The 10,869-nt window shown below is 47.7% G+C and overlaps 2 protein-coding genes across 4 annotated transcripts in view; one reads left to right on the top strand and one right to left on the bottom strand.

The window, feature by feature from the left end:
• The window catches only part of LOC135819866 (DNA mismatch repair protein Msh3-like), a 52,532-nt gene extending 51,009 nt beyond the window's left edge, over window positions 1-1,523 (top strand). Inside the window, exons 26-27 of the mRNA XM_065333152.1 lie at window positions 229-382; window positions 831-1,523. Of these exons, the coding sequence (XP_065189224.1) occupies window positions 229-382; window positions 831-888 (212 nt within the window). The 3' untranslated portion in view covers window positions 889-1,523. The remainder of the gene's footprint in view (window positions 1-228; window positions 383-830) is intronic.
• A 136-nt stretch (window positions 1,524-1,659) lies between these two features.
• Window positions 1,660-10,573, bottom strand: LOC135819865 (uncharacterized). Of its 3 annotated transcripts, XM_065333149.1 has the most exons (7): window positions 7,827-10,573; window positions 6,868-6,943; window positions 6,322-6,633; window positions 5,715-5,796; window positions 4,971-5,047; window positions 4,471-4,705; window positions 1,660-2,762 (listed from the first exon to the last, which is right to left on the bottom strand). In XM_065333149.1, the coding sequence occupies exons 1-7, from the start codon at window positions 9,936-9,938 to the stop codon at window positions 2,741-2,743; spliced, it is 2,916 nt and encodes a 971-aa protein (XP_065189221.1). In that variant the 5' UTR covers window positions 9,939-10,573; the 3' UTR covers window positions 1,660-2,740. The 3 variants fall into 3 exon arrangements, with proteins under 3 accessions (XP_065189221.1, XP_065189222.1, XP_065189223.1); XM_065333150.1 differs by lacking the exon at window positions 6,322-6,633 and having other exon boundaries at window positions 7,827-10,571; XM_065333151.1 differs by lacking the exon at window positions 6,322-6,633 and having other exon boundaries at window positions 5,715-5,790; window positions 7,827-10,571.
• Between the last annotated feature and the right edge of the window lie 296 nt (window positions 10,574-10,869).

The following is a 10,869-nucleotide window of genomic DNA, read 5'->3' as shown; positions in this document are numbered from 1 at the left end:
AAATGCCGACAAAAAGTACATTTCAAATTTCTTGTGTGGGCACATGACTTTTTTCAGTATTTTGACAGGATGGTGTTTGCATGCGCTATGCTGTGCAATGCTCTCTCTCTTCTCTCTCTCTCTCTCTCTCTCTCTCTCTCTCTCTCTCTCTCTCTCTCTCTCTCTCTCTCTCTCTCTCTCTCTCTCTCTCTCTCTCTCTCTCTCTCTCTCTCTCTTTCTCACTTTCAGATCATACAGTAACATTTCTCTACCAGTTAGTGGAGGGGCTGGCGGAAAAGAGCTATGGCCTCAATGTTGCACGCCTGGCAGGCCTGCCGCATGACATTCTTCGCCGTGCTGCCATCAAATCTGAGCACCTAGAGCAGTTGGTGACTTGCCAGCGGTGAGTGCTGCGTTGGTGTGTTAGTGGCGTAATGCGTTATTGTGTTTTGTGGTGCTGGTGCGTGTGCTGGTGTTGTGCTGGTGGTGGTTTTGAAGGATTTGTTAAATGCGCGCCTTTCTTGAAACAGTGTGCCAGTGCATGGATGGTGCGCGACTTTGATGCATGCGTTTGTATCAGCTGGCCGTAGTTGTGGCAAACTGCATCTCTTGCTCCCGGTGAATGTAGTGCAAGAGGTGTCCATTGTTCAGCACTAGAATGTATACCCTGTTGTCATGACGTCATAATGCTGGTGAGGCCTTGTTTGTAGTTGAAAGACTCTTGTTCTAAATGCTTTATTAATTTTTAAACTATATTCGAATCGATTTTAAAAACGTGTTTTGCGTTTTGTGTGTGTGTATGTGTGCACGTGCATGCTTGTGTTTGTTTGCTGTCTGTTGTGTTTTTTCAGGAGAAGTGTGCCAGAGATGTTTCGTGCAATATGGACTGGGCAGGATAAGAACACGTAGCTTGGTACGCGCTCGTTTGCGCACGTGCCCATGCTTGATATGTGCTCGTTTGTGCACGTGCCCAGGCTTGATATGTGCTCGTTTGTGCACGTGCCCATGTTTGCTTGATACATGCACGTTTTTTGTGCGTGTGTGCATGCATGTATGTGTATGTGTGCATCAGCACACCATCATTTGCCTAGGTTAGCAACTAGCCACAGCGATGGCTGAGATATTCCTCATTGATAAATTGCCACCCGAATTCCATCACCATACCCCTAGAGTTGTATTATTACCACTCCGTTCCATCATGATAATAATTATCTTGACGAGATATTAGTGAGGTTCTGCCACACGGTAAAACGTGCCAAAGTACGTATGGAAGTCTCGCCGCGGTACGGGATCAAGTTTCATATGGATTTTTTCATACCGTATTCCGTGTGAAGCGCGCTTCACACGGACTGGACTCCGTGTGAAAACTGAGCGTCCAGAGTACATGTGGCGGGGTGTTCGTGCATGCTATGAGCATGCTACGTACAGCAGAACCGGTGCAACGTACGAAAAATCCGTGTCAAACTTCATTGCAGTTGACACGGAGTTTGGTACGTAGTTCCGCGTAGCAGAACCTCTCTATATTTACACCATTTACTTCATGTAATACCAGTCTCCTCAACAGCTGGAGAAACTGAGTCTGGCGGGGAACACACACTTTAGGAACATCAACCATTGCAGTCCAGTGCCCCAGACACACGATTACAAGCTCACACATGTACACACATGTACACAGTCAAATCGGGGACCGTCAAGGCCGAGAGGGGAGAGAATGGTTTGCCTGTTCGGTGAACTCGCGGGCAGTGATAGGCAGTGAAGAAAAGAAATGAAAATTACAGAAGTGTGGGAGAAAGAGAGACAGAGAGAGAGATGAAGGAGAGAGAGAGAGAGAGAGAGAGAGAGAGAGAGCGAGCGCGAGCACCATGTATTTACATGTACAGCGCAGCCCAGCGGACTGGACCACTGCACAGGCTCTGGAAGGCAGACACAGAGCAATGTGCAGCAATCGCGTGACAGCGGACACGACCAGCACTAGTAGCAGCATACGCACAAGAAATAGGAAAAAAGCGTTTCGCGAACAGCTGCACTCCGTGTACGTGCACAGCGTAGTGCAGTTAGAGTTTGCATTAGCCAGGCGGTTTAACTAGAGTGTGTAAGTGGCTACTAAAGACAGGACACTAGATATTTCAAGCAAGCCTACAAACACAGATTGCTCCAGTGGAAAAGCAGCAGCCAGCTACATGTAAGTTAGAGGGGAGGGGGGGGGGGGGCAAACAAGATACTGTCGAAGACACCCTATGGTGAGACCTACATGTAACTAAAATATTGCTTGTTGTAGCTAGTAGCTATCTGGGCATCGTCTACAAGTACAATCAAGTGTGTGCACACTCATACACACACACACACACACACACACACACACACACACACACACACACACACACACACACACACACACACACACACACACACACCGTCTACATGTACTGAGAGGAACATTAAAAAAAACAAGCAACGTCCATGGAAAACAAGAATGCCAGCTTGCAGCACATTGCACTGCACTTGCTGAAAAAAGCAGGTCAGAATCAACGACGGTTGGAGGAGAGGGAAAGCACAGAAACTCGGAGGGTGGCTATGACATGACATACAGCGTAGCACGTTAAGCAGAACTAAAGCTACGGCTACTGTTGTTCCAGGGTACGGTATATACAATGATCACATGTACTCGTGTTACTTATATCCATGGTGACCCATGGTGATGCTGGTAGCCATCTTGATGCTGGTATCCATGGTGATGGAGTGGCGTAAACATGTCACTGGCTCAGTTGGATGGCTCAGTGGAACTGCAGGCAAAAACCAGAGTACACGGCACAAGGACAACATTAGAGATTGGTCCTGAAAACTACACTGTGTAGAGTGTTTGCTGAATGACATCTGATCAGGCAGGTCTTGGCCACACCTCGACCTGTGCACACCTGGCCTAGATCTGATCAGGCAGGTCTTGGCCACGCCTCGACCTGTGCACACCTGGCCTAGATCTGTGCACACTCGGATGGTGAACTGGTGCAGGGCGCAAAACTCGACTCGCACTATCGGATTTCATTGAGCAGCCGTGGCTGCGGAACACGATCATTGGCCCGAATCCAGTGATCCCAGTCCAACCATCCCTTGACACCCTGCGCCGTGCAACTCAACTCGGGGCAAGCGGGTACCGATGAAACTGACGGACGGCTCTCAAGCGAGCCCTCAAATTTCATAGACCATAACGAAAGGAGTTGTAAAAAATACCACGTGGTACTATTGTATAAGGGGGGCATCCGTAAAAACTGATATTTGTTTAGAAACAAAAACTAGTCATTTCTCTTCAACCCCTCCCCCCCCCCCTCCCTGAGAAACGAACACGTAGAAACGGTACATAGTATCGATATTTTTCCTTCTATTCTTGGACGTTCCCACACTTACAAACTGTACATTCAATCTGCGGACAAAACTGTTTCGTCCTTTGTGGACTCATCAGCGCAGCACAGAGAAAATGAAGCCGAACCTGGTGGCAATGAAAAATAAATTTCCCAAAGCCAGATTTAAACTAAGCCCGAAAGTACCTTGCCAGAGTACTTTTATAAACTGACAAGTCAGTGAGCTCTTCATTGATATTTTTCGAGAAACGAGCAGGCGCTCACCCTCTCCCCCTAAACGACTATAGTGCGTTTCTAAATAAATAACTATACATGTATTTACGGATGGCCCCTAAAGCAGAAATATTCGTCTGGAATTTCATTTCGTCTTTTTCGTCCAAAAAAATCACCGTTCACGTGAGACTCGGACAAAGGCCCAGTTTTCCACATCCGCAGGAACGCCACCACCCTCTTGGATCAAGGCGCAGATGCAGCTCCTAAGCGGTGGGAGGTGAGTAGATCAGACCCACCACCAAGTGGTCAAAGACCGAAAATCCCATTCACTGCATCCATGTTTCCCTCGTGCCAGGCCACGAGTTCCCAATTAACTGTGGGTCGCAGCACGGCTGGAAAAATCCTTCCGCTTCCAAGCAGGACTTGAACCTGGTAGTGGTACCCTCTGTTTCTCAATCATGGTCTTAGACCATCCCACTATGCCTGCCTGCCTGCCAAGGAGTACTAGTATTCGGAATAAATTCAATTCTGGACGAATGTCGATTTCTCCAGGTTCTCGATATGTTTTATGTCCATGGACTAAATTTTCATCAACCGCACAATCTCCCTTTCATTGGAATTGGACGACATTATTCACCGACTAGCTTTTCTGCTTTTACAATACTCCCTGAGCACAACCACCTGTATAGCCTCACAGAGCAATTACCAACAGTTCCACACAAACACATTGCAAAGTCTGAATGTGAACTATGTCCAGCAGAAGCAGCAGCAGCAGCAGCACCACCACCACCACCACCAGCAGCAGTCGCAACAAAAGCAGCAGCACCACCACCACCACCAGCAGCAGCAACAACAGCAGCACCACCAGCACTAGCAGCAGCAGCAACAGCAGCAGCAGCAGCAGAATGGAGCCAGTACTCACCTCAGCAGCATCTTGATGTCACAGACACGCGAGGGACAAACATCACGCACCAGCTTGATCATGTGATCTGTGCACGGTGGACTGTTACGCTTACGCATCCAGTAGCTGAGGATGGCCTTCGCATCACGATGATCAGGAGCTTGCTGATGACGTCTGCGGCATGAGTCTGTGATGACCTTCTCAAAGTTCTTCCAGTCTCCAGTCACTTCCTCCACAACAGCACAGGCCAGCTCATCTAAACAATCAATAGTAACCATGGGAACACCATTTCTTAATAACACCATAGCAACACCACAGCAACACCATTTCTTCATAACACCATGGCAACTGTATTTCTTCATAACACCATGGCAACACCATCACCATGCAATGGTAGCACTATGGCATTTTTCACACATACAACTATAGAATTAAATCAAAGCAGAGTAAAATAAAAGAGAAGAAAAACGATAAATGACGATCAGGTAGCAATCAAATGCTCTATCCATAGGCATACGCACCTCGCTCTTCCTGGCTGAACATTGCGTTCAGTCGGCGGTAGAGATTCTCTTGGTCACAGATTTCTTCCAACATTCTCCTGCAAAAAAACCAATCCAGCAGCAGGAAATTTAGACATGCATTCGGAGCCACGTTTATACTGCATGCCGACAGTGTAAGAATAATCTTGAGACAGCACGCCAGATTGACACTGATTGTACTGGCACGGTGCAAGACCAGGTGAAGCGTGAAGAACGACCTGCACTAGGTTGTTAGACTCATTACACGCCGGCGACCAAACAAGGATTGGATAGCACCCGCTCTAGGAAACATAACCCAGCGAGACCTACATAAACCTGTGCGTGCCGGACGACCAGGTGACCCGGTGTGGTCGATGCATGTACTTGTAGCATCGTCAGTCCGCGGAGATGCTCTGAACACCTGTTTGCCCATTAGCCGGTGTACCTTGATCTAAGACTTGTAGTCAAAACAATGTTCAAGGAGGAGAAGGAGGGAGGTGTACAATGGAAAGTGTCACATTGCACACAAGAGTCACACCATGCTATGTAAAAATGTTCACAGTTTGTGCGAGACTCTGTTAGACTGAGTTTCTGCATCTGTAGGAACACTGTGACTCTCAAGGATCAAGACGTGCAACTCTGGACACCATGAGGAAATCAAAAAGAGACCTTGACCTGCATGGAGCGTGTTGTACAGACAGGGGAGTGCAAGTCTGAAGCTATACGCATGCAATGGCTGCAACTCACCCGGACTCTGTTACCGTTGCTCCTGGTATGAACTGAAGTGCGGACACCTGCGGATGAGACACTCCACTAGCACTCACTGCACCTTGTAACGGAAAAGACAAGTACAAATGCAGGAAACACAAATCCACACTTGCGTCAAACCCTGGCATCAAGACTATTCCTGAGCTACAGTCCATTTCAAAACTATAGACGCGTACCTAGGCAAAAACCGTTATGCCAGCATCTATACCACATAAAATCTGTGATCACTTTGTGCATAATTTTTTCCAAATTGGGCGTTTGTTATCCAATCCTTTAGAAACTATATGAGAGTAATTGTGGAGCGATCCTGAGCAACATTCCGAAAACTATTCTCAAAAAGTTCCAGCCAAATTTGAAATATTTCAAAAACCCTACGCGTCTATAGTTTTGAAATGCACTGTAGCAAAGACAACATCTAAATTACACAAACCTCTCCCACGTCACCGGCTGCATCACACACTTTGTGACTATGGGTTATTCTATTACAGTGCAACAGCTACAGATCCACGCATGATTCATGCACTGAACACCTGCATGCATGAATGCATACACTAAGACATGCTATACTTCAGTAGAAAATGCTTACTGGTCATGGCAGCAGTGCTGTCAGTATTAGTCGACACTAGCAGTTGCAGCTCGGCCCGCACATTCACAAAGTTGTAGCCAAGGTCATCAAGAACCTCGAGGAACAGCTTGAATGTCCTACGACCACCGGCAGACACCTCTCTGAGAAATTCTTCGTTGTGATCAGTGCGAAGACTGCGATCCATCAGGCAGCGTTGAAAACCCTCCATAATCAGCCCGTTCGAGACCGCCGCAAGGCGAGTCTCCCGTGGTGAAAGTCTCTCGACAAACCACTGATGGTGCCTCTTGTAGCGAATATCACACCAAGGATTGTCTGGCAAGCCGAGAAAAAAATGACACACAGTAAAGAGAGGATCCAGTTATCACAATGTGCATCGAACATAGGCAAAGCAGAATTTCAGTGAAAGTACCATCAAGACTTCAACAGCCGTGGAAATCATCAAAGCAAACAGCAAACGAAATGCACACACCTATTGTATGAGCAAATTCTAGGATAGTCTTCCTTCTATCCTATCCAAGTTATCGACCAGTCATTTGTTTCACTCACCGTCATCATTCATTCCAGCAGCGCCGTCAACAACTAAGCGACACAAGTCATCAACATTGCACTCCGGGTAGAACGGCTGAAAAACGCCATCAACACCAAAGAAGAAAAAAAGGAACGTGCACTTGATTTTCTAAGAGAGTGATGAAATTCAACCTCCAGCATACTAGTGCCGGGTATGCACTGGCTCACCTCATTCACACCCCAGCAATGAATGGTAAACGGGCTGAAACCTACTGTTTACCATCCTATTCAGTACTTCAGCAGTACCGTATTTCCCGATTACAAGCCCCCCCCCCCCATTTTCAGGTTTAGGCAATATTGATTCGATGTATTACCGTATTTCCCCGTAAGTTAGTTCTCCCCAATGACTTAGTACCCCCCTATACAAAATACACTTTCCACTGCCGAGGTTATCACCCCGAAAGACAGTTCCCCCCGAAAGATAGTAAGTTCGTACCCGTCCTACATGTACAGACACCGCACAGTACATACATCATATGCACGGACACTAGAGTTGCGCAGGCTTCCCACTGCGAGTCATTTACCCCCGATAAAAAAGTACTCCCCGAAAGATAGTACCACCCCCCCCCCCCAAAGTTAGTACTCATGTGGCTGCTAAGTTCGAAAGTTAGTACGTACTAACTTACGTGGAAATACGGTATTATAATTGACTTCAGTAGAGTAGTCATGCTCGATTGTAAGTCGCACACTCCTTTTTTACAGTTGAATTTTAGTGTAAAAAGGTGAGTCACATTCGGCGAAATACGGTATTTCAGTCTATTTCCGTAAATAGAGTCGGTGCCCTGCGTGTCAGTCGTGAGTCAGTCAAGTGTCAAGTCAGGTCGGCGGGAAATCTTCGAGCTCCAGTGTGTAGAGCAGCCAACTTGATTATATTATCTATACATTGGAAGAATGAGCAGGGTGAGCGCACATCTATCTATTGCGATAACAATGTTTACCTTGATCCATCTATCCCACGTTGACCGGTCGGTATGTGCTTGCCTTAGGCCACAGCGAATTGGTCGGACGTCTTTGCCAATCTCTGCAAAGTGCTGGCACCCGGTGCTCCTGCAGTGCTGCTGGTCATGAAGCTGGCATGGCCGGTCATCGCGGCACAGGCACGCAATGCTGGGATGGAGGCGCAGCAGGCGCTGGCCATACAGCTGCTGCAGCTCTGTGGTGGCACCGAGAATGAAGCGAACAACAGACTCGCAGTGATCTATTGTCTTCTCGCTCTTGTCGCTGTCCACTGTGATGCAAATGGCACTAGAAGAATAGGAGAGCTGAAGCTGAAACTCATTCTGGCATCTCATTGCAACTTCGAGGCCCATGCGCAAATCCTTCGTTCGGTGCGGTTGGTACTTCTGCAAGCATCGCACGGTGATTCGGCCAAAATGTGCTTGTGTGATGCTCCTGTCTGGATCTTCGTCAACCAGGTAGAGCGGCGCTGATTTGGACTCTAGCGCTTGTGATGGCTTACACTGGGCAAGGGCTGGTACATAATAGACTTTGTACCCTGTACAAAATGGATCATCTTCGCCAGCATCATAGACTACGCCATGAGACGCTAGCAGTGAAAAGAGACTCCGGCGCTGCTCCTGAGATTGCACCAGACCTTCCGTGGCCTTCTCCTGCTGCCACCGGTGAATGGCTAGCGACTCACACAGGATGCCATCCTTCAGCAGCTTGTACTGCTCCTTGAACTCGCGAGCCTGCTTATTCAGCAAAGGTGCTGGCAAAAGGACAGCCTTGGATGCCAACATTAGCCATGGGGTGCTAGCTAGAACCTTTTTTTGGCCAAAAGCTGCGGCTGCTACTCCTTCTGCCATGGCTTGTGGCTGAGACTGTGACGTGGGCGCTGCTGCTGCTGCTGCTGGTGATTGTAGTGGTGCTGCTCGTGGTGTGGATGCTGATGATGCTTGTGCTGTTCCAACAGTTGGCATACTAGCTGTAGCCGATGGAAAGTGGCTACCCTCATCATCAAAGACAATGAGATAGCCAAGCGACTGGTTCAAGCTCAAGAGACGAGGCACATCCACGTCAGCATCACCAAATGCATCATGAGCGATGCTGCATACCCTGTCATAGCTCATGATGAATGATGACGTCTCCTGTGCAATCGCCTCCAGTACCTCTGGGAATGGCAGCCACGAGATTGGCAACTTCTCTCTGCCACGGGATTGAATGACGCATGCCAACTGTTCACGCAACTCTGCAACTCCTTGGTCAACTTTTGACCCGGACAGAGTGTTGTTAACAAAGATGATCGGATGAAGGCTGTCAGTATACTTCTTGCCGAGCGTCAGTTGTTGCAGTTGTTTCCTTCGTTCGCGAACATCTTCTTTCGACATACGATCCAGGTGTGTGCCAATGAGGAAAATCGGCGCTGTGGAGTTGTCAGTAAGTGCTTCGCGGGCTGTACTTAGCCATGAGTCGATGACATCAAAGTAGGTACAGGTGGGTTGGTTGATGTTGAGCTGATTGTCCTCGCCATCTTCATCAGTCAAGATATCTGCATACGGTGTATCCAATTTGATGCTGGCATCGAAGACGATGCAGTATGTGGTGCGTTCGGGTGAAAACACAAGGTCGTGTAACGCGTGGAATGGCATCTGCCCTGCCAAATCCCACACGTCAACAAACAGTGTGTTCTCACCCAAACCAGAAGTCTCATTCAGACGCTTGAAAAACGTGCCCCAAACTGCACCAGCTGCACCAGCTGCTCCAGCTGCCAGACGCTGGAAGGCGTTTGTGCCGCTGGCATCACTTTGCCGAGAGTCAGCTCCAGCACCGATAATTTTGTCGACGATTGAGGCAGACAGCAGGGCTAGGTGATGTGACGCATCCGTTGGCTCCAATTGGTACACTCCTCCTTTGCTCTTATTCAGGGTGAAGGTAAGCTTTTCCATGTCTATGCCAAGTGTACTGACGGTCTTCGTGAACTTCTTGTCTTGCAGCGACCTCAACACTCCAGTTTTTCCACCGCGACCAGGGCCCATGAGTAGTACTCGCTCGTAGACAATGTCGGCGATGCAGCTTGAAAACACTTCCTTCCTCCTCTGCTCATCCATACGACTTCTTCCTACATCGCATCACAAAAACAAAAAAAGCACATTCACTTCTCATGCACTTGAGAGAGACTAGCCAGGAACTGCATGACTGTGCAACAATTTGAGAAGTATTTTTGAAACTGTAGTATTGAAATGCCGAATGTAAACGCGCCCATCAGCAGTCACGGTGCAACAGCCGAGTTGCGAATTAAACGTTTTCTTGTGGCATTCATCATGAATCAGTCACCACAGTAAGGTGCAGCTAAAACAGAATCAGAATATTAACCGTATTTTCCAGGTACGTATTTTAATAGTGAGTTTCAATGTACATTCCAATATACATGCACCGCTGCACATCGATTGCTCATGCTCTTTTGGTCTACATGCCTTGCTGTTCTTGCAACGCATTCTTTCATAACTCCACTTCTTTATTACTTCAAAACTGTTATTCTGTATGTGAGAGTTGGGGAGCAGCGAAAGAGCACTATTGTCAGGAGTGAATGATAGGATTTCGAATAAAACTCTGACTAAAAAAGTTGCGCTTTCCCACAGCCATAATAGTGTTAGAAAGCATGTGTCTTTGTGCGTAACCAAGACAATTATGGTGGTCCAGAGTGCGAACGCACAAAGCAGGCGCATGCCAAAGATATCCCTCATTTTGCAGTGTCCTATTGCAGTGTCCTACTTTTGAGCACTCTTCAGACAGTGAAGCACACCACTTGACTACGCTAATAATTTTTTCATGAAGTTGATTGCTCCAACGTGGAACACACGCTTCTTGCCGAACTTGGAAGGTGCGATGTGCTCCTCGTGTGCTCCGGATGGCAGTCGTGAGTCAGTCAAGTGTCAAAGTTCGGCAAGAAGCGTGTGTTCCTCGTTGGAGCAATCAACTTCATGACTATTACCACCGAAGTCGCAACTTCTAAGTTTGAATAATTTTTTCAACATCACC

This window comes from Sycon ciliatum, chromosome 6 (assembly GCF_964019385.1).
Source record: "Sycon ciliatum chromosome 6, ocSycCili1.1, whole genome shotgun sequence".
Taxonomy (NCBI): domain Eukaryota; kingdom Metazoa; phylum Porifera; class Calcarea; order Leucosolenida; family Sycettidae; genus Sycon; species Sycon ciliatum.
Note: the sequence above shows the minus strand (reverse complement) of the source record. Positions and strands in the feature narration are given on the sequence as shown.

Bases quoted from the DNA above. Each gene is read 5' to 3' on its own strand.
- LOC135819865 (XM_065333149.1), bottom strand. From the start codon at position 9,938: ATGGATGAGCAGAGGAGGAAGGAAGTGTTTTCAAGCTGCATCGCCGAC. The intron at 5,048-5,714 runs GTGAGTTGCAGC...GTTTTTTTGCAG, and splicing joins GCAACGGTAACAGAGTCCGG to GAGAATGTTGGAAGAAATCT. The intron at 4,706-4,970 runs GTGCGTATGCCT...TTGATTGTTTAG, and splicing joins GTTCAGCCAGGAAGAGCGAG to ATGAGCTGGCCTGTGCTGTT.